At 53.2% G+C, this 22,572-nt stretch overlaps 1 protein-coding gene across 1 annotated transcript in view; it reads left to right on the forward strand.

Annotated features, from left to right (window-relative positions):
- BSN (bassoon presynaptic cytomatrix protein) overlaps nt 1-22,572 on the forward strand; it is a 90,987-nt gene that overhangs the window by 49,585 nt on the left and 18,830 nt on the right. The window contains exons 2-3 of the mRNA XM_047826184.1: nt 4,585-4,993; nt 16,152-17,036. Of these exons, the coding sequence (XP_047682140.1) occupies nt 4,585-4,993; nt 16,152-17,036 (1,294 nt within the window). The remainder of the gene's footprint in view (nt 1-4,584; nt 4,994-16,151; nt 17,037-22,572) is intronic.

A 22,572-nucleotide genomic window follows, 5' to 3' on the forward strand; every position in this document is an offset into this window, starting at 1 on the left:
ACAGTGGTTAAGGGCAGGGACTGCAGGCCTTGATACAAGTCATGATGGCTTTGCAAGTTATATAACTCCTACGTGTAGCAGTTTCCTTGTCTGTAAAATGGGCAAAATGGGTCCTGTCCTGTGGATTTGCTATGAGGCATAAAGGAGTTAATATGTGATAGGTGCCTGGCACACAGTGGGGCTCACAGTAAGGCTCAGTTGGCATCACCACCACCATGGTGAGCAGAGTATTCTGTATGGTGGGACTGGGGGTGCAACCAATAACCAAAGAGGACTCCACTATCATATCTGCAGCTCTCTCCAGCATGAGCTCAGATCCAGGGAAGGGCCGAGTGCCATGCTAGTCACGTGCCATGCCTTGTTTCCTCAGCTCTAACACACTTTTGGGCCACATTTGCTTTTCTGAGTCATGATGTGCCTACAGCCAATCTATTCTGGAAACACCAGTCGTGTGTCCAGTGTGTGCTAGGCACTGTGCTGGGCTCTGGGATGCAGCTATGGAGGTAGCACACAGAGGCCCTGCCCACAGAGCTGACGGTCTAATGCGGGGATCACAGAGGATACACAAAAGCAATACATATGATGAGTTGGAAGGTACTCAATGCCATGGAGAACAAAGAGGCAGGAGGGACAGAAGCTACATTTTATTTTTTTTAAGTTTATTTATTTATTTGTTAGCAATCTGTACACCCAACGTGGGGCTCGAACTCATGCCCAGAGAGCAAAAGTCACATGTTCTTCCAACTAGCCAGGTGTCCCAGAAGCTTCATTTTAAATAGATCAGGGAGAGTGTCCCTGAAAGGATGCCACCAGCGCAAAGACTTGAGGGAGTGCAAATGCCTGCAGATGTGGATGCCCAGAGGAGAGTGGCCTGGCCTAAGGGAAGTAGAAGGAGGGAGGGAGAGAATAGTAGGGGATGGGGCCAGGGGGAAAGGGGCTGTATCTCGTGGGCTTGCAGGGGCCATTGTAAAGCCTTTGGATTTTCTTCTGGGAGGGAAAAGAAGTGTTGGAGGGTTTAGACAGAGGAGGGAAGTGGCTAATTTATGTATGTAGAGGAGTATCCTGGCTGCCATGCAGAGAAGACCACAGAGGGGTGAGTGAAAGCAGCCTGGCTTGTGCAGAACTGAAAAAAAGAGGGGACGGTGGGGAGAGAGGAGGCAGTGGGAGTGGCCAGACTCTGAAGCCAACAAGATTTACTGATGATTGACGTGGATGGGAGAAGAAGGGGTCAGAGATGGCGCCAATGGGAGGCTGGGAAACGCACATATAGGGGAAGATAAGAGCTCAGCTTGGACACTTCAGGTTTGGGATGCCTATGCATATGACATCTCAGTCAAGATGCAGAGTCTGCAGTTAGACCAGTGACAGGTTCAGGGAAGAGGACTGGGCCAGAGACACATATTTGGTAGTTGTCACTGGGAAGTGGGATTTCAAGCCTTGAGTCTGGGTGGGCTTTGAGACCCAGGATCGTGTGTACTCAGAGAAGACCAGGTTCCTCCAGTGTAAGGAGCGGGGTTCTGGGAATGGGAGAGAGTTTAAACAGGTGTGGCCAGGAGGGAGGAGGAAACCTGGGAGAAGGAGGTGTTCCAGAAGGCAAGTGGAAAACTTATCTCAGGAAGGAGGGAGCACTCAGCAGTATCCTGTGGTGCTGCTGAAGTGAGATGAGAGATTGAGAAGGGATTGTTGGATTGATAATGTGGAGGCCGTTGGTGACTATGACCATAGTGGTTTCTGTAGAAGGGTGTGCAAAGGCCAGGTTGGACTGGGTTGAGAGGAAGGGAGGGGAGGAGCAGAGAAATGGGGCAGTAGCTAAAGGGGAAAGTGGGTCAAAGTTATTTAATTAATTAATTAATTAATTAATTTTGCGGATGGGCGAAGCATGTTTGCATGGTTATTGAAATCATCCAATAGAGAGGGGAAATGGTTGATGAAGGAGAGGAGGTGGTTTGTGAAGGTAAGAAGTGGGCTTTGGGAACAGGAGACTGGCAAATATTGGGGGACAGACGTCGAGCGGCTGTGGATGTGCAAATTCTCCTCTAGTAGCTCCCACTTTCTTGGTGAGATGGCATGCAGGTTGTCAGTGATAGTTAAGAGAGGGAGAGACATACTGGAGGCTTGAAGATCATGGAGAAGGGGTGAGGAATCATCCAGGAGGATGGAAAAGAGAAGGGATCGCGGACAAGCAGCTCGATTGCCAGGTGTCTCCTACAGCCACCGTGTTGGTGCATGCACACGCATCAGGCCCAGGTGCAGGGAGCCCTTGCAGGACAGACTTTGCTGGGCCACAGAAGGCATTGTTTGCTTAGTCATTGTCACTCTGGCTGAGCTGAAAGTTAACTTGAATCTGGATCTCTGTCACACAAATTTTGTCCCCAGAAAGACTACATGGTGATACAACATTGAATTAAAATGCAACTGTGTACACAGAAGATTGCCTGTCACAGACCAGGCAACTCACAGACAGTAGAGATGGCTACATTCCTCAGAAAAAAACTTCAGACCTTACACAGCCTGGGAAAGGGACTGCAGCCCCTCCCTCCACATGGTATAAAGGGCTCTCAGTAGCTTCTGATTAGCTTTCAGGGGCTCCTTTTTTTTTTTTTTTTTTTTTTTCCCTTTTAATTTTAATTCCAGTATAGTTAACATACAGTCAGGTGCTGCTTTTAAATTCCAGCCCCAAATCATTCAAATAAAAAATGAAATTATAAATTAACCAAGTGGGAATCTTTCTTTACCATGCCTAGAAATTAGTCTGCTGGAAGGCCGTGGAGCCTAGGTTCCAAGTGTGGCCCAGAGTTGCTGTGGCCACTACATACTGGGCCTCACAGCTGGTGGCAAGATGGCCCAGGGGGGCTAGACTCTCAGGTTCTGGAGATCCTATTGAAGATGAAAGTGGCAGGTCCGTGAGATGGGATGGATGGGTGGGTATATGCTGTTGTTGGTTGATGAAAGAAATGTTTGATAGACATGTAATAGTGTTTCTTTTTTCTGGAAGAGTCTTTATTAGACCGAAGGTGTGGCTCTCCCCCCACTATTCCTCAGAAGGGAGGAAGAATTGCAGGCAGTCTTGGAGGAGGCCTCCCCAGGTGGGCTCCTCGCCCCACCCCCCCCGTCTGAAATGGCTTGTTTTAAGACATCCTACCAGTTGGCCCCTGAATCTTTTTTGCAAGCAGATGGCTTTCATCTAGGGGCAGCAAACTCAGAATCCCCTCCTGTCAGTCAGTCAGATCCTAGGAGGACACAGGGCACTAGGGCAGATGGCGCCAGGGTGGCCTCCCTGCAGGCAGTTGTGGTCCAGCCTCCACAGTGGCGCTCAGCCAGTCTGTCCTGTCTCCTGGGTGCCAGTATCCACCCAGATGAATACACACTGGAACAAGGATAGAATTTTAGGGAAGCCATATAAAACATTGCCTTTGGCTTTTTGTGCTCATCTTCTTTCAAATTGGAAAAGGAAAATGGGGAAAAGGAAAATAAGGAAATTGAGTTTAGCTTAACTTTCTACCTTACTGAACTACTCAACTCTGCGGGCTTCCCTGCAGCTGCGCCAGGTCAGAATGGAGATGGGGGTCAGGTACATTGGATTTCTCCTCAGTGGTTCCTCAAGGGCTGGATCCTAGGACCGCAACCCCACCCAGCCTGGTACTAGTGGAAGAGTAACACTTCACCCATCTCTATGGACTTGGTCTAGCATCAGGCCTGCTGGTGAGCTGCCAGAAAGTAGGTTCCTTTGTCACTGCTGGAGATGGCATTAACTAGGTAGGCATTGGGATGCCTCCCCCACCCATCTCCAACTGTCTGGGGTCAGCCTTTGAAGGGAACAAACCAGAACAGACCTGCCAGGGCAATAGCTCTGAACTTGTGCTGTATGTTGGGATCACCTGGGGAGGGAAAAATACTAATACCAGGGTCCTGCCCCCACAGATTCTTTTTTATTTATCTTTTATTTTTGAGAGACAGAGAAAGACAAAGTGTGAGCTGGGGAGAGGCAGAACGAGAGGGAGACACAGAATCCAAAGCAGGCTCCAGGCTCTGAGCTGTCAGCACAGAGCTGATGCAGGGCTCGAACCCACAAACTGCGAGATCATGACCTGAGCCGAAATTGGATGCTCAACCCAGCACCTCAGGTGCCCCTGCCCCCACAGATTCTGATGTAATTTGTCTGGGGTATAATCTGAGATTCAGAAATTTAAAAATAACTCCAGGTGTTTCTAACATATAGGTTTAGAGCCTTGGTTCTTAAAGTGTGGTCTGCAGACCACAGTATAGGTATCACCTTAGAGATTCTTAAAAATGCAAACCTCACACTAGACTTGCTGAATCTGAATCTGTACTTCATCAGGATGTAAGAGGGGAACTCAAGATTCTACCACATGACCTGGTGCTCAGGGTTCAAATGGGAGACGCTTGTCAGCGCTCAGCACGGGACACAATCAGCACTCAGCAAATGGTAGCTGTGATGATGCCACTGGGCAGGAAGAGGAGAGCGGAATGGGGCTCGGCAGGGTCACCGAGCTTGATAGAGCCTCCTGCAGGCTGCTTCTCTGAGAAGTGTCTCTAACATAGTGATTTTCAATGTCATTTCAGCGTTTCCAGGAGACTGGACCCCAAGGAGCCCCCGGGTAGCCAGAGAGCAGCTTCCCCAACCCCGAAGCAGGCTTCTGCTACTGCTCCCGGCCGCGAGAGCCCCCGGGAGACGAGGGCACAGGGCCCAGCAGGCCAGGAGGCTGATGGCCCGCGCAGGACACTGCAGGTAGACAGCAGGACGCAGAGATCAGGGCGGTCGCCCTCTGTGTCACCGGACAGAGGCAGCACCCCCACATCACCCTACTCCGTCCCCCAGATCGCCCCCCTTCCCAGCAGCACGCTGTGTCCCATATGTAAGACCTCGGACCTCACGTCGACCCCCAGCCAGCCAAACTTCAACACCTGCACCCAGTGTCACAACAAGGTCTGCAACCAGTGTGGGTTCAACCCCAACCCTCACCTCACCCAGGTAACCACTTTCTGCGCCGGCTTCCCCCACCTACCTTCCCATGCCTCCCTCGGTTCCCTTCCCCTCTTTAACCAACTCTCTTTTCCTGGTTGTTTCCCTGAGCCACCAGCATTTGTGTCTTCCTGGCTCAAGATGTGGTAGCAGAGAACAGGCCTGGCCGCAGATCTCCTGAGGGATTCCTGCACCTCCTGAAAGCTTGGGCAGAGTCCCAGAGTAGAAGATGCTTTTGTAGCTGGTGTGAGTTTGACCCAGAAAAATGGCCTTAGAGAGGGCCAAAGACAGGCTTCTGGGCAACTTTTCTCAATGGATACTCATTTGGAGAGGACTATAAATAGCCACAGGCTGGAGGGGAGGCAGATTTCCCTGGCTCTAGGCCAGCCTCTTTCCCTGACAGTGGGCACTGGAGGGGGATGCTGGTGAGGGAAGCAAGGTTTTAGGAGAGGCAGGAAACAGCCTTCCAGTTGGGCTCTGGGAAGCTTCTCCTCTGGACTTTCATTCCAGTTAGCTGGGCCTGAGATGGCAGAAAAGCTAGCCATCCCCATAGAAACCACCTCAGGGTAGAGACCCAGGCTGGGAGCCAAGCATTCACAATGGGTGATGGTGTCCTACACTCACTGAGCAGTTACTGAAGGGCCATTTCCACGAGATTGGCCTCCTTTGTGCCCCGGGTCCACAGCCCTATCCTGGCTTTGTTCAGGATGCTTTGAGTTGCTGTGGGATGCTCAGCCAAAACCCTGAAGGCTCTTTTTGGGGACCTGGAGGCTGGGTGCCCCAGTGTACTAGTGGAACTGGGGCCATGCCTCTGAAATGAACTGAGTGGGCTTGCCAGCTTCCTCCCTCTCCTCTGGGGTAACCCATAGAAGTCTCTAGTTCCTCCTCCAGGGCTCTGCCCTGGGGCAGGATGGAGCATGGCCGGGCTATAGGCACAGGCATGGCCGCCTCTGGGATTATCAGCAGCAGGAGCCATTTGGACCTCGTGGGTGGGGGAGATGAGTGAGAATAATTGTTCACAGGTCGGGGTCTATTTGTGACATGAGGTGCTGTGGGTGTGGGATGTGTGGTTTGCGAGAGGTAAGTGTGAGATTCCAAGGAAGGAGCTGCCGTTGTGGGGAGATGACTCAGTACGTTTGGAGTTGCTCCTGGAGTGTGGGGGCTTCCTTGAGGAGGCGTGCACACTCGTGATTATTACATCTGTGATTAGAAACAGGCCCATCCCTGAGCTGATCAGTTAGGTAAGTGTTTGCTCTTCAGTACTTAGAACAGTGTGATCCACACCAAAGAAACTCACCTGTGTGTTTGTGCCAGCACAAACCAGAAGCCAGAAGCCCTGGCCCCCCAGGAGTAAGGTTTGACAGGCAGGGGTGAGACGCTGCGGTGGCCCCTGTGTGGTGTTGCCCCTCTGGGTTTTAGCCTCCCTGAGATGCTCACTTGAGCTATAGGACCTGAAGGGCAGAGGTCAAGGGAGAGCCACATATGGGGCACTGGTTTCCTGGTGGGCACCCAGCCCTTGCCACACAACAGGCTCCCCCAAGCCCAGGACCTTGGGTGACGTGGGAAGGGAGCCAGCCTTTAATGTGCCAGGAAAAACAGCAGAGTGGGAGGACCTTGGCCACACTCAGTCCATCTGCCTCGTTGTGCCGGGAAGAAGCCAAGGCTCAGGGCCAGGAAGGAAGGGGCCTCAGACTTAACTGCAGATTCACAGTGTTTGGTGAAGAGCAGTCCTCTCAGCCAGGTGCTTCAAGCAAATCTGAGCCAGACAAATGCATTGGTTCTTTGCTGGGAGGCTTCTCAGGCCTTCAGCACCCTGAATGGCACCATGGAGCTCCAAGACAGAGCTGTAGCCAGCAGCCTTTCCCAGACTTGCTTTCTCAGAACATTAGGGGCCGCTGTTCCATGGCATCAGTTTGGGAAATGCTGACCTAGTCCATTCTCCAGGTTCTCGGAACCTGGTGGATGCCCTTTTCTGACAGGGTCTCCAAGCAGAACCTTTTCTTCTCCAGAGCTGGCTTTCAGTGGTGTTCCAGTCAAGGAGAAAGAGCCCTCAGCACATTTTCCTGAGAGGCTGGCAGAACGTAATTCTCGAGTCAGAGCTGTTGTCCATTGTCACTCTGCTAAAAGCAGATTCACCTTCCTGGTCCTTTTGCACAGAAATAGAAACCCAGTTTGCAGGTTTTGTTCACGCACCTGCTGATCCGCCCTGGTCACACCATACCTGTCCTGACACACCTCCTAACTTGATGTTTTGCCAGCCAAGAAGGCCGTTTCTGGGATTACCCTGGTGTCTGTGGGCTGGGCTCCTGCCTGGCCTGAGATGCTGGGCAGGGCCAGGGGCTGGTTCTGAAGTAGGGTGTGTCTAGGTGGCAGGGTGTTCAGGCAAAGCGACCTTTCCCAGGACACCCAGGTCCAGGACTCTTCTCAGCAGGGGCCCTGCTACGGTGCAAGAAGAGGTGGTGCTGGTTCCAGCACCAGATGCACTGCAGACACTGGCCACTGGGGGGCATACTGGGGACCTTGTCTGCAGGGTGGGGCTGTGTGTCTGAAACTGCTTAGTGCAGTGATGCTGCGGTGGCGGGGCTGAGGGGGCCTGGGTCCCACATTCTGCCTTGAAGCTCACCGAAGCTCATCAGGGCATGTCAACATTGAGGCTGCATGGAAGTCAGGGAAGGAGCTCAGGGCACTCTCTGTTTATAGACAAGGAGACGAAGTCTTGGGAAGTCTTGGCTTATTCAGGGTCATTTTGGAGCAATAGACCTGGGGATCCAGAATCAGTGGCTAGGTCTCCAGTTTTCCCTCAGGGACTCTCAGCACCATTTTCCCTGTCCACAGTCCACTCTTCCTCCTCTTCTTGAGGAGAGTTCAGAACAAACAAGGCCATCTCAGCCACTCTTTGTGGTGAGGCCATTTCTTTCTGGAGTTTTGTGGTCCTGGAGCTCAGGGCAGGTGAATAATTTACCCTGTTTGAAATTGTGGCAAAAGACTGGGGGTTTCCTTGTGGGGTCTGAACATCTCTCACCACCCACAAGAGACCGTCCCTGTGAGGAGGAGCACTGATCAGGAGGCCAGAGGCATTAGGATGTAAACCCATTCAGTACCAGTGATAGGGAAAAGACAGGAAGATTGTTCTCTTCTCTCCCTGGATGTGGGTCCTGAGAAAAGTACCTTAACTTCCCAAATGTCTGATTTCTCTAAAGGAGAGGCAGAGGGCCAGGGACCAGCCTCAGTGGCTTTGCTGATGCCTCATGCCAGCTCAGGCCTATTAGCCCACCTCTCTACTCTTCAATGACTTAATGTTCAGGCCTGCCACCCCTTTCTCCTGCAGGAGAGAGGCCCTTGTTGCACAAATCAGGCTCTATTCTGATAGGGGGGATGGGAGACAAGGCATGGTTATGAGCTTGCTGGGTGGAATCTGGGAGGTGAGGTTTGGGTGGGCAGTGGGGGTGGGAGTGAGCTGCTAGAGAATACGAGTGATGGCCAGGGGCAGCCCAGCAGCACGTCCTGGCCTGGACTTCCTCCAGATGTGCGTCTGGCCTCACCCGGGGAAGAGCGTCACAAGAGCACGTGCTGGTGCAGACGCAGGGCTGGCTGCATGCCTGTGCTTCCAGATCTGATTGGCAGAAGCGTCCCAGAGCACCAGCTACAGTGCAGCCGCAGCCTGCCCCTGGGAGGTCCACCCTCTGCCCCAGTGGGGAGCCATAGAGCTGCTACCCCATCTCTAGCCTTCCAGGTTCAGACAGCTCATCTGAGCTCATCTGCCTCCCATCTCCCTTGCCCTAGTCGGAATTGCTCAGAAGCCCCTCTGAAAAACTACAGAAGAATGATCATGGTCTTTCTTTGCCTATCCTAAGGTCTAGACTTTGCCGAGACCAACCCAAGGATGTTTAATCCACTGTGCACTGGCCTCCCCCCTAACCTGCTCCATCAGCACTTACCCATGGGCTAAGTAAGGGCTTAGGCACTTACCCATGGTGGGCGGTGTGGAGAAGGGAGGGAGATGAAGCAATGGCCATAAGCCTTTCCTCTACTGCCTGCATCCCACTCCTTTCCGGCAAGGGCCGGAGCACCAGATGGCCCGGGGGAGGTGCTGTGAGTGCCGCACCGGATCCCTCCGCTGCAGCCACCAGCCTTGCCCCCTTCCCTCTGCTCCTCCATGGCCACGCTGCCTCCTGGGCCGGTAGGGAATGAGGAGCAGGTGTTAGGAGGACATAGATCAGCAGTGGGCTGAGGAAAGGCAAAGTTGTCTCCCTCCTCCCTGGGCCTAGGAGGAGGTGGTGTCTGCACACATGCCCAGGCTTCCCTTCTCCACCGCTAAGCCAAATGGAAGTTGGTCTCCAGGGGGCAGGCCCTTTGGGAAACCTTTCTCCCACAGTACATCCAGTCCTTGAGCAGCTTGCCTTCCAGAAGCCAAACAGTCTTCAAGTCAATAGGGAAATACCTGCCAAGCTTCAGTCAGTCCTGGACAGCCAGCCCTGCTGCCAGTCCGTGCTCCCAGGAGGCAGGACTCTTGGCCTCCTTGCTGGGACCACTGCGGGGCAGAGGCCAGAGCCACTGGGTACATGCAGAAGAGACAGCTGTGTGGGAGTGGGAGCTGTTTCATAGCTGGAGCTGTCAGGCATGGCACTCCAACTTTTAGCTACAAAGGGGGCTGTACAGTTATCTAAGAATGAATGTGAAATTAATTCAGAGCAGAAACCTGAGATTTTATTCTCAAAACACCTGCTCCTATATGTGTGGGCAAAAGAAACAGAATGAGAAGAGAATTGAGTAAAAATTGATAAAAAAAAGAGAAATAAATAAAGTGGCAGGGAGAAGGAACAGGGGGGAGAGACAGGAAAGGGAGGTGACAGAGAAAGCCAGAGGCAGGAAGAGGCAGGAGAGCTCAGTGAAGTAACCAGATGCTGGCTGGTCACCTTGGGCAGGTCTGCCTGTACCCACTGTCAGATGGTGGCCCTTTCCCTTCTTCCCATCCTTTCCTTCCCCTGCAAATACTTTTGAGCCCTTATGTTAAGCCAGGAACTGTCCTTGACACTGGAGAATCAGGCAGAGCTGAAGTATGTTGCTCAGCCCTGTGGAGCCCGCAAGCCAGAGGGAGAGGCGGCCCTTCCGCCAGTAACCACCCAAGCAAACACACAGTCACACCTGGGGGTCAGGTGTGCGGAGGACCAGGAGGGAGGCTGGGGTGTTTGATATGCTGCTGCACCAAGACTCTTGGGGGCTTCTACAAGGAAGAGACATTAGACTGGAGTTGGCCTAGGGACAGGTGGGGCCCAGAGAGACCTGAGGGGAAGTGCATGGGAACAAGCCAGGGCTGGGTGGCTGGAGTGCCGTGAGCAGGCCCAAAGGGCAGGCAGATCCTGCTGGGGTCTCTAGATGGGCTTCCAAAGATTTTGAAAAGTGGCAGTGGGAAGGTCAGATGTGCATTTAAAAACACCTCTTTAGAAATAGATAACGGTGATGGTTGTACATTATAAATGTAATTAATGCCATTGAATTGTATACTTAAAATGGTTAAATGGCCAATTTTATGTTATATTTATTTTATCACAAAACTCTCAACAACAACACCGGTGGAGAAGAGCCCATGCGGTGGGGCTGGATCCCCAGAGCAGGCTGGGGCTGGGGTGGTGGGAGTGAAGAACCTTGAAAGACTCCTGGTGGATTTCAGAAGCTAGATAGACAGATTTTGGAAATGTGTTGCACATGGGGGTTAGGGGATAGAGATGGAGAATTTTTCCATTTGGGCCACGTCAGGTTGGAGGTGCCTGTGAGCATCTAAGTGGGGTTCAGTAGGCTGACAAATCTAGGACCCTGGCATGCAGCAGACAAGTCAGGGCCAGAGAACTTTGAAATTCACAGGCATATTGACATCAGCATACTTCCCACTAAACACTTCAGTAAGCATATCATTAACTTGAGTTTAGTATGGGGGGGTGGGGTTAGGTAAAATGTACATGTATTGTAATGTTTAGAGCCCAAGTGTAACATTCAGTGAGCTTTGACAAAAGCATGGAGCTGTGTCAGCCAAACCCCTCTATCAAGGTAGACGTCTTCATCACCCTAGAAAGTCCCTTCAGGCCCCATTCCTGTCCATCCCCACCCTTCCTCCAGACACAACAGTTGTTCTGATTTTTATCCACCATAAACAAGTTTTGCCTATTCTAGAGCCCCGTATAAATGGAATTGCACAGAATGTGCTCTTTTTCGCTCTTTTACTCAGCACAGCATTTTTTGAGGGCCGTCTATGTGGCCAAGTCTTGAGAGGCCTGACCGAGCAGGAAAGGAGAAAGCACAAGACAGTGGTGTGCACAGGAAAGGTGCGCAGACAGAGGAGGGCTCCGAAAAGCAAGAGACAATGGCACTGGAGTTCTGAGAGGCAAGGGCTGCACAGGAATGTGGGGGGTGGAGTGTGGTTGAAAGAGCGGAGCCCCCAAAGAGGCAGGTCTAGATCCTCAGTGTGGAGGAAGAAGCCTATTGTGTGGCTCCTCTTGACGACATTGGAAGCAGGGCAGCGGTTTGAGCCAGAAAGCAAGGGAGGGGGACAGGCAGGGAGAGGGACACGAGAAATTGAACAAGCCATTGTGGACAAAAGCCTCCTGGGGAGATGGAGTGAATTAGTTAACCGGGCAGATATGGGGGTCCAGGAGAAGTTAGACGCAAGTTAACTTACAGCGGAGCCCGTCCGCCTGGTTCCCATTTATCTGTTTGGGTGTAGGCCCGGGGAAAAAAGGTATCTGGCTGGATCCAGTTCTGAAGCAGACATAGATCAAGAGAGCACAGACATTTAGCAGAGTGACTGCGTGACAGACCATAGATTCAGCTGGTCAGGAAGACACGTGAAGGCAGAGGGCCTGTGGAAGAACAGAAAGCAGAAGCTCGGGGCAAGTAAGTTCAAGTAAGGGAGCAGCTGAGAAAGGCTCTTCTTGGGATGAAAGTCCCTTCGGAGCCAGAACCCATAAGGCCCTGCTTTTCTGAATCCCCAGCAGGCTTCTGGCAGGGCAGGAAGCGGCTCCCTGAGGGAAGCCACTTTCCTGTAGCTTCTGCTTCCCCCACTTCCAAAGCAGCTCTTGGCCTGCACACCACACTGAGCCTCCCCATTCCTACTGCTGCTTGGGCCCCACTGGGCTGGGATGCACAGGTGTCCCGCCTCTGAGATGACAGGATGGGTTTCCTTGCTGGCAAGAAGGGTCAGCCTGACAAAAGCTAGTGTCTGACAGAGCTGTCCACATCAGTGCAGCCCTGGGCAGTCCCCTTAGCTCACCTCTGGTTCTTGGGACGTGAGTTCTGTGGCGGATAGCCTGCTCATCTCCTGGCCATGTGCCAGGTCAGGCTCATGGAGGTACTGGACAGCATGACTCTAGGACAGGTTTCCCGTCACACTAGTAGAAGGCCATTCATTCATTGTGATTCTGGTGGGCAGCTGGATTGGAGGCTGCCAAGAAGCCACAGACACCGAATACAGTTAGACGAGGAAGGCTCTCACTGCTCTCGTCCCAGGGCTGACGAGTCTGCCACAGGCCTGGCCATGTATGCCCAGCCTAGGTGGGCAAGTGAGCTGGGGTGCATGGCCATCTATCTCCCTGTCCAGTAGACAGCATCCATCCCCCTAACACAGGGATGAGGACCTTGGAGGAGGGAGGAAGAGGCTAAGGCTGAACCCCTCCGATCAAGCTCCTGATGATCAGTGGGGGAAGCAGAGGGAAGTCTTGCTGGGCTCAGAGTGCTCCCCTCCTAGTGTCCTCCCTGGGAGGCCTTTCTGCCTGGGCCTGAGTCTGGGTGGGGCTGGGAGAGGGCGTGGTCAAGGCTCCTTGCCATCTAGAAGAGGCTGGATAGAAATAGCTGTGCCCATCTGGGCGATGAGTCACTGAGGGGCGTTTTAGCTGTTTCTTGGAGAGGTTCTATTTTAGGTGAATGCCTGTGACAGCCTGGGTGACGGAGGCTGGGTAAGGGAAGGTTCTGGTGGTGAGTGCAGGAGTTTTAGCACATGCCCTTATTCAACCCTGTCCAGAACCTGAAGGAGGGTCACTCTGAAGTCCCAGGATAAGGAGTTTTACATTCCAGACTCCTCTTGTCACAAGTCCCACCTCAGGGCATGCTATACCTGTGCAAGCGCACAGTGGAAATGGAGCCTGGGGTGTGCACTGGGCACCCACCCCAGGAAGTGGGTCTGTGACAGCTGCCCTGGGCCAGGGCCTGGGGCTCCCCTCAGAAGGCTAATCCCCTCCGGGGGACCATCTGAGGGTGAGCAGAAATAGCCTGCCCCTGGGAGCTCCCATTTTGATGGGAAGTGAGACCTCCCCACCCAAGAGTAACTTTCTAAAGTGTCTTTGGACTGAGTCCCAGAGACCCAAATTGTTACCTCTGAGGCTCTCTCTGTCCAAAAGTAGACAAAGCTCCCTTGGGTCTTCAAAAATACGTAGGGTGAGTTGACAGTTCCCATCTGGGGGGGATGGCTTCACACCCCAGTGCTGTGGTATCACTGTTCTTAGGGTTTCTGGAACTGGGCTTGGCCTTTGAGGGCTCTGCCAGTGTTTTGCAGAGGGGACATCTAAACCCATGACTTGACCTGCATGAGGTTGAGTGGCCTTTGGAAGAGGCAGGAATGCAGAAGGCACCAGACTCCAGGCCATAGCTCAGGAGTTGGGCTGGGCTGGCAGGGCTGGTCTCACCCACAACACCACTTCCTGGCTGGGTAACCACAAGAGTATGTGGTTAAATTAGATCAGACCTTGATTTTCTCTACTGTGAAAACTAAATGACAATGTGAACTGTGAACATGCCCTGTGTGGTCCTGGGCACAAGGGGGTGCTCACCAAAGTGCAGTGTTCCCCACTCCTTGGATGCTGCTTTTGGCCTGCTAGGCAAGACAGCCAAACCCAAGCTCTCCAGCTGGCAAGTCAGCTAAAGCAGCAGCTGCATAGCCCTGTGGCCTCAAGGAAGAGAGCAGGACTGGAGGTACTCCTAAGGGTGGACAGAAAGGGCTTTTTGCCTCAGGAACTGGATTGGACCTTTCCCTGGTGACTGGGCCACCATGGTGCTTTCAAAGGCTCTGGCTACAAGCACAGATGGAGCAGCCTTGGCCTGCAGCCTCAGCTCTGGTTGGAGAGGAGGAGCCTCTTCACCGGGGCACCAAATCTCCAGTCTCATGGCTTTGGCTTTGTGGGAACTGTGCCCCCCGCCCCCTGTTAATAGGTTGTTGGGATTAATCCCACAAGAAGTCTCTCTGGAATGAGCCCTGTTCTGTACTACACACTGTGCACAGTCCTGAGAATACCTCAACCAGAACTCACAAGCTAGGTGGGGAGAAAGGAGACACCCAAGGAAACAAATTGGTAGATACTTCGGGAAAGAGTAAGCACTGTGAAGAAGATGAAGTGGGTGATTCGATACAGAGTGCCTGGTGGGGGAGGCGTATGTTAGATTGTGTGGCCAGAGACGGCCCTGATGGGGAGATCTGAGGCCTATATAGCTAGCTGGTCTGGGGGCAGAGAAAATTGTGAGGGCCAAGGCCCTGGTTACAGAAGTGAGCTTAGGGGACTGACTACTTGGCAGAACAGGAGGCCCAGAATCTCTGGGGTAAGACCACTAAGGGGGGATGGCAAGGAAGGAGGCCAGAGAGAGGAATGCGCTGGAGTAGATTGTGGGATCTTATGGGCCCTGGTAAGTTCCCATGGCACACATGATGGGAATCCACTAAGGGATTTGAGCCTGTAATTGATAGGCTCTGGTTTGTATGTAGATTTTTTGAGAGAAAAATATTATTGGCTCATGCACCTGGAAGTCCAAGGGCAGACTTAAGGTATAGCTGAATCCAGGGAATTAAATGAACTCATCAGATCTGCTCCTCTCTCCTTACCTTGGTCCGCTTCTGACTGTGTATTGATGTTATCCTTAGCATCTCGCTGCATGTGGGGAAAGAGGGCTGCTGGCCACTCTAAGGCTACTTTTCTCTATGAGTAATCCCAAAGGAAAAAAGCCCCTCTTTCTTCTATTGTTCATTTACCAAGGGCTCTGATCAGCCCTGTTTGCAAGGTCACATACCTGTCCCTGCGCCCCTTGCTGAAACCAGTGATTGGCCCAACCTGAGTCATGCGCTCACTTTATTCAGGGAAGGGGTTGATGCAGAGAGAAACTACATGTCCATCACATAAATAGCAGCACACGATTTTTTGTTTTGGAGGCACAGATTATCCCATTTTCTTAAAAAATGTGTCTTGCTTAAGGAAACTTTTTCATTCTACTTACATCATCACTTACATTGCATTATTTTGCTCTCAAGATTGTTCATGTATATCTTGTGTCCTCAGCTAGACTCTACGCTCCTCCAGGACAGGGAGGAAATTAAAAAAAAAAACAAAACACGTTTATTTCTGAAAGAGAGAGAGAGAGAGAGAGAGAGAGAGAGAGAGAGAGAGACCAAGCATGAGCCGGGGAGGGGCAGAGAGAGAGGGAGACACAGAATCCGAAGTAGGTTCCAGGCTCTGAGCTGTCAGTGCAGAGCCTGACATGGGGCTCAAACTCATGAGCTATGAGATCATGGCCTGAGCTGAAGTTGGACATTTAACTGACTGGGCCACCCAGGTGCCCCGGTTTCTTTTCTTTTCTATGCCTCCCTCTCCCTCCTATTACTTTTCACTTATTTATTCATTCTGCAAGTTTTTAATTGAATATCTATTGCATACCAGGCACTGTACTAAGGCCATCCTTTTCTTCCTGGTTGAAAAGATCACTCTGGCTGCTGTCTGGAAATGGCCCAAAACAGGCAGCAGGGGAAAGAGAGTGACCAATTGGAGGCTTTTGGGGTCATTGGTGAGGCAGGGCATGGAGATGGAATAATGTACACAGATCAGAGGTACAGCCAGTGGGTGGCGGGGAAGACTCTTGAGCAGGAGGGTCTGGTAGGCAGCAGATTGGTGGTTGGGGGGTGGGGAGTGTGTGTGACTGCCCCTGTTCTGCTCCAGGCAGCTGGCAGCTCCCAGAGGTCAGGGCAGGTGCCATCAGCCCCTTCAGCTTTGCCTCCTGGCAGCCCAGAAATACCTGAGTGGTGCTTGCTGCTCCTGCCTATGCTTGGAGCTGGCCCTGGCTGCTGGGGGGCCTGCAGCGACCTGAGCTATGGGCACTGTCAGTCCCGACCACCCCGATGACCATGATACTTCCTCCTCAGGTGAAGGAGTGGCTCTGTCTGAACTGCCAGATGCAGAGGGCTCTGGGGATGGACATGACCACTGCGCCTCGCTCCAAGAGCCAGCAGCAACTGCACTCCCCGGCCCTGTCTCCTGCCCAGTCCCCAGCCAAACAGCCCCTGGGGAAGCCGGAGCAAGAGAGATCGCAGGGCCCAGGGGCACCACAGCCAGGCCTCCGCCAGGCTGAGACATCCAGGGCCACCTCAGTGCCGGGGTCTGCCCAAGCAGCTGCCCCTCCAGAGGTGGGGAGGGCGTCTCCTCAGCCTCCTCTCCCCATCAAGCCTTCCACAGCGGATCCCAGGCCACCTGCAGGAGAGGCCCTGGCCAAAAGTGCCACCACAGTGCCCTCTGGGCCTGGTGCTGCTGAGCAGACCCAGGAGGGCCTCACTGGGAAGCTCTTTGGCCTTGGAGCATCACTGCTGACCCAGGCGAGTACCCTCATGTCTGTGCAGCCCGAGGCTGAGCCCCAGGGCCAAGTGGCTCCCAGCAAAGGGCCACCTAAGATTGTCTTCAGTGATGCCAGCAAGGAGGCTGGCCCAAGACCCCCAGGCTCAGGACCTGGGCCTGGGCCAGCACCTGGAGCCAAAACTGAGCCTGGAGCCAGACCAGGTCCTGGATCGGGGCCTGGAGCCCTGGCAAGAACTGGGGGAACAACCAGTCCAAAACATGGCAGAGTGGAACACCAGGCAGCGACCAAGGCTACTGCCAAGCCAAAGACCACGCCGAAGGAAAGGGCCACTTGCCCACTGTGCCAAGCTGAGCTCAACGTGGGCAGCAAGGGCCCAGCCAACTATAACACCTGCACCACCTGCAAGCTCCAGGTGTGCAACCTGTGTGGCTTCAACCCAACGCCCCACCTGGTAGAGGTAAGAGAGCTGGACCAAGACCTGGAGTAATGGGGGGCCTGGGAGGCATGGGAGCCAGAAAGGGCTACAGAGAGCCAGGTCTTCAGCACTTGTGGGGCCCCTACACAGGTACAGAGGGGCTGTACTCCCTTTTCTATCCCTGCCCCAGGCTTGTTGTTCTTCTCAGAAAACTAACTGGCACAGCGGATGGGGTAATGGTGCCTGCTGCCTCTGACTGGCTAACCGGTGCCCTGAGGCCAGTCCTAGAGGTAGCTAGGCTCAGAGCACCCTGAACTGGCCTCCTCATTCCCAGCTATCCTGGGCATGGCCTGGATGGAAGATGCCAACCTCCCCTGCTCAGGTGGGAAGAACCTGAGGTCCCACCCTGCCCTCAGTCTATGACCCACACAGGGGGTTGAAGGGCTGTTAGGCCCAGGGATATGCCCCATTGTCCCAGGCTCCAGCCAGGTGGTATCTTCCCTCCATCCCCTCTTCTGAGGTCATGGGTATTGACGTCTACTTGTCAGAGCTAGTCTTTGGGCCACATATTTTCCTTTGGCTGGGCCTAGTTCTTCCTGGGGCTGCATGTGGGGATGCTCAGGGATGTTCTTTTTACCCCTAGGGAAATTTGAGAGAGTTCTGGGGTTAGGGCCTATCTCTCTGCATCCTTGCTCCAGGGAAGGGTTCTGGGCGCTGTGCAGAGCTGGATAGAAAAGAATAGGAGGCCCAGTGTTCTCTCAAAGCTTGGAGCCCACCTGGCAGGCTCAGAAGATACAGAGGTACCTGGGCAGAGTTGGATGAGCCTGGGCCTGGAGGCTGCTTCTGCTCCTCCCCTTACTCACTCTGCCCTGCCCACAGGGCCATCCATGTGAACCCTACCTTGGCTGCCTTGGGCATAGCTGGTGTGTCCCATTCCCTTAAATGCCTTTAGGGTCAAGATGAATGATTGGCTCATCTTAACAGACAGATACACCCCCAGCTATGTCACATCAGGAGATGATCAAGCCAAAGCCCTTCCTCCTGGACACCGCCAGCCACCTGAGTCCTTGGGGATTCTAGGCAGAGCCATGCACGGTCAGTGGTGGGGCAGGGAGTCTCTGGCACCTTGTTCTGATTTGCTTTGAGTCAGGCCTCCACTGGAGCAGCCCACTGTGGTAAAGAAGACTGCTTTGGCTGTCACAGGCCATATTTTCCAACATGCAGAAAGAGGCAGCTCTAAGCAAGAAAAGTGACCTCCTCACATGATGCCCATGTGGCCCTCGAGGCCCCATACTGCCACCTATCTCCTTAGATCCAAGGGCTCACTGGAGGACAGTTGGCCTGGCTGACTAGGGTGGGGAGGGGACACCAAGGGGCCATCAGAGAGCCAGAGGAGCTCCAGTCCAGAGACTACCAGGCACACACTGGCTGTCAGTTGAGTGGGGCACCCTGATCCTGAGGGACTGTGAGCCCTGTTGGACTACTGAGGTGGTGCAGCCTGGGGGACCCTTGTCCCTGAGAGACCTCCTGGCCCACATTTCCTCACTCAGCAAGACATGCACAGAGAGAAGGGGAAAACTGTCTCAGTTCAAGAGTGTAAATATTCTTGACAACTCCTTCCAGCAGCCCCTGGGCCAGGCCAGAGGAAGTGCTGATTCTGCCCAAACACGTCTCAGTCACATGCTGACTCTTGGATGAGCATCTGGATTCTGATCCAAACCTCTCCTTAGCCATTTGGTTGTCACCTTCCTGGGTTCCAGAGCTTCTGCTTCTTGATAGCCAACATTGCCCCCTGCCCTACCCCCTCCATGTCCTGCTGTCTCCATGTCCTGCCCCACTGCCACTTCCTTGGCCAACTTCTTGATAGCCAACATTGCCCCCATGCCCTACCTCCTCCATGTCCTGCTGTCTCCATGTCCTGCCCCACTGCCACTTCCTTGGCCGGAACTACCCTTGTCACCACAGGATCTGATGGGTTCCATGGGCCTGACAGCAAACTTCTGGGTGTTTAGCGCCTCCCCACCCCAGGGCCTCTTGCTCCTAATAGCAGTCAGAGGGTAGCCTAGCTTCTCCAACTCCTTTCTCCTTATGGCTCTACTTATTAATGCAGCTGTCCCCAGAGGGGTCCTGGGGAATGTGTGAGTAGACAGCCATGATGCCCCCCTCCTGTGGTTCCTGGTACCACCGTTGCTTTTCTTCACTGTAACCAGGCCATGGACCATCTTTGATCTCACCTCAGCAAATGGCTACTTGACATTCGGCGCAATTGTGTGCTTCCCTATGACCTACTTTGTGTGAGAGACCTACTGTCTCTCCCACACCTTGCTAACTGAGGCCAGCCCGCCAGGCTCAGGATGACTGTGTGTCTCTGTGTACAATGTGAGCCAGAGGGACCCTGTCTGCATGTAGGCCGGGGGCTTGAGGGAGGGATGGACCAGGGCAGTCCCACTGCCACTTCCCCACAGGCCTGTTAGACCTGCTGTGACTCCACCTAAGATGAGAGTCAACTGTCTGGGCTGCTAGGTTGGGGATTTTCCTCAATATCTTGGAGGTATAAAACCTTTTACCTTCTTCCTAGACAGGGAGTCCAGAGCATACAATGAAGGAAGCAGTAAAACTAGATCCCTTTTTGCTCTGAAATTCCCTCTGAAAAAATAACCATAGTGCTATTTAGTGAGTCATTTCATAATTAAGAGTTGTTGATTCCAAATTTTTTTACCTATTTATCTTTTGAAGGATAATAGTACCCTCTGGCTTAATTTTTAATTGGCTTTCAGTTCAAAATAGAGTTTGTGAAGAAATTAGTGGAATTGGAAATGTTACAGTAACACCACCAGTTTCTGATCTTATTAGAATTGCCAAAATACCAGCCATACCCTTGAGAAGTTGGGCCTCCCTGGGGAAAGAGCCCGGCACCTGTGATATGCGGGGCTGGGCTGGGCTTATTTGGGGAAGGGGTTGCATCGGGGGCACCAAGTGAGAGGCCAGCAGCTGCCTCTGTCAATAGTGGTCTCAGGAAGCCCTGTCTCCTCCGTGTGGAATGGGGGTGATAGCACTCCCTCTTAGGTTTCTGGGAGAACTAGTTGAGATGCCATACTTCAGATACTTATGCAAGGTCCAACACACAGCCAGATTGGAACCAGCATGTCCTAACAGGGAGTCTCTATGCAGGGAAGAAAGAGTCTCCTCTGGCCCCCACCTATCTGAGTGTGAATCAATCCTGTGGCCAGTGTAAGACCCTGGTCTCATGAAGGATGCCCCATGGGGAATGGACACATTTGGTACTGGAGCGTGAGGAGAGCACAGCCCAGCCAGAAAGAAATATGTTGGGGATATCAGAGAGGATTCCTCTTATTGGAGGCAGAGGCCCAAAAAGGAGAAGCTTAAGGATGTCCAGAGACAGGATGGGGCAGGGTCATAGCATCAGGAGAATGGCAGCACCAGTGACAGCCATGCCTATAGTCCAGGGTCTGGCCATGCCTATTGGGCCCTTTATGTCCAGGCATCCTTTCTCTGAATTTCTCATCTACTGCCCCTGGTCTTGCAGTGAGGCTGGGGGTATGTTGGGCCCAGCAGCTGGCCATGGGGTGTTGGTCAGGCTGGTGTCACGTGATCAGACTGACACAGGCCAGCTCCACATACACAGAGATTGTGTTCTGCAGGGTCATTCAGACAATGGCAGGCAGTGCAAGAAGGATGCCCAACATGCATTGCAGCCTCACTGGGCAACCTTGGCCCTTGAGGCACAGTAGCCAGTGATCCTGGAAGGCAGCAGGGCTCATCCACCCGTGGAGTACTCCACCAACTCACTTCCCCTTCTTTCACCTTGACCCCATCTCCCACCATTAGGTGGTGCTTACCCTGGGGCATTCCTAGCTGCCCCCAGAAAGGAACTGGACAGAGGGAGGCAAGGCAGAAGTGATCATCAAGTGTCCCACTGTCCATTCCTAAGTCCCAGACCATCCCCTGCCCACTTGCCAAGGGGTCAGGCAAAGGGGAAGAGAAAGTAGCAGCTCCCTGGGGCTGGCTGGGGGCGGGGTTGGGAGAGTACAAGAAAGGGTGTACAGGTAAATGAATGAATGAGGGAATAAATATGGATGAGTGAATGAACGAACAAGGGGAAAAATGGAATGAATGAGCAGGGGGCGGGGTGAGGGAGGGCATGCTGTCAGGGGGCAGAGATGAGAACTGAGTGAATAAAAGGGCGCCTGGGTGGCTCAGTCAGTTAAGCCAGCTTAGATCATGATCTTATAGTTGGTGGGTTTGAACCCTGCATCAGACTCTGTGCTGACAGCTCAGAGCCTGGAGATTGCTTCAGATTCTGTGACTCCCTCTCTTTCTCTGCCCCTCTCCTGCTCATGCTCTGTCTCCCTCTCTTAAGAAGAAATTTTTTTTTAATTAAAAAAAAAAAAAAAAAAAGAACTGAGTGAATAAAGAAATCAGGACCTGTGCTCCAGCCCTCAGGCATAGAACCTCCTCATGGCCAGCCTCCTACCCCATCCCCATTCTCCAGAAACTTAGGTCTGTGCCAAGTCTCCTCAGACTCCACCCAAACAGGCCCCAGTGCCCTGCACCCTTCTCCCCGCTCCCAGAGAGCTGGCAAAGGGCCTCCAGCAGCCAGGTCCAGTGTTTATTTTTAGCCCTTACCTCGCATGCCTCCCCCTGCCTGCCTTCCCTCCCTCCCTGGCCGCCTGTTATAGCAGAGCCAGGAGCAAGAGGCCCAACTGGGCAGCCCGTTCTGCAGCCTGGCTGTCTCTGTGAATAAGCATGGGAAGGAACAAAACCCTGTGGAGCATGTGACCACAGGTGACATGCTCTGCTGAGGGCTGGGCCTTTGGGCTCAGGTAAGCAGGCTGCCACACAGGCTGGCTTTGAACACTTGGCATTAGGTCTGCCTCCTCCATCCAGAGCATCTTTCCAAGGTGCCCTTCACTGGCACTGCTTCACTGGGACTGTTGCTTCTGGGGTGGGGTCTGCAGGCCAGAGGCAGGGGTCAGATGTTTGCCAAACCCCTAAGGTGAGCCAGGGCAGGTGATCTGACCTCGAGAGGCCTAAGCTGGAATGGCTGTGTGCAGGGTCCCAAAGTGGAGCCAGAACAGTGTTGCCATAGGCCAGCCCCCAGTCTGGGCCCAGATCCTAACCCCATCATGCTGATCCTGGAGGGCTTTTCTCATTTCCAGAACTCTCTTGGCCTCTGCCTACACCCCTCTTATGTCTCCAGGGTCTTTTTGTCATGTCACAATCCTCTTTGAGGTGGGGGGATTTCCACTGTGTCCCTAGGTGATGTTAGAGGCATTGTGGGCTCTGGGCTCAGGCTGAGCATCTGTGCTCTTCCGTGCCCCATCTCAGGGCTTGAGCTCAGCCTGCCTAGCATTCTCCCCAGGCACCTCTAGGGGTGACTAAGCCAAGTGAGCCCAAGACCCAACAAGTAGCCAGCACCCATTGCTTCATAGGGGTTTGTGTCAGGAATGCATAGAGGACCAGATAAGGTCAAAGGGAGTTAGTCGTGGTGCTAGGGCCAGGGAACAGGGTGAGTAGATGTAGGACCTCTGAAGGGTCAACCTCCATAGCTGGGCCC

This window comes from Prionailurus viverrinus, chromosome A2 (genome assembly GCF_022837055.1).
Source record: "Prionailurus viverrinus isolate Anna chromosome A2, UM_Priviv_1.0, whole genome shotgun sequence".
NCBI lineage: Eukaryota > Metazoa > Chordata > Mammalia > Carnivora > Felidae > Prionailurus > Prionailurus viverrinus.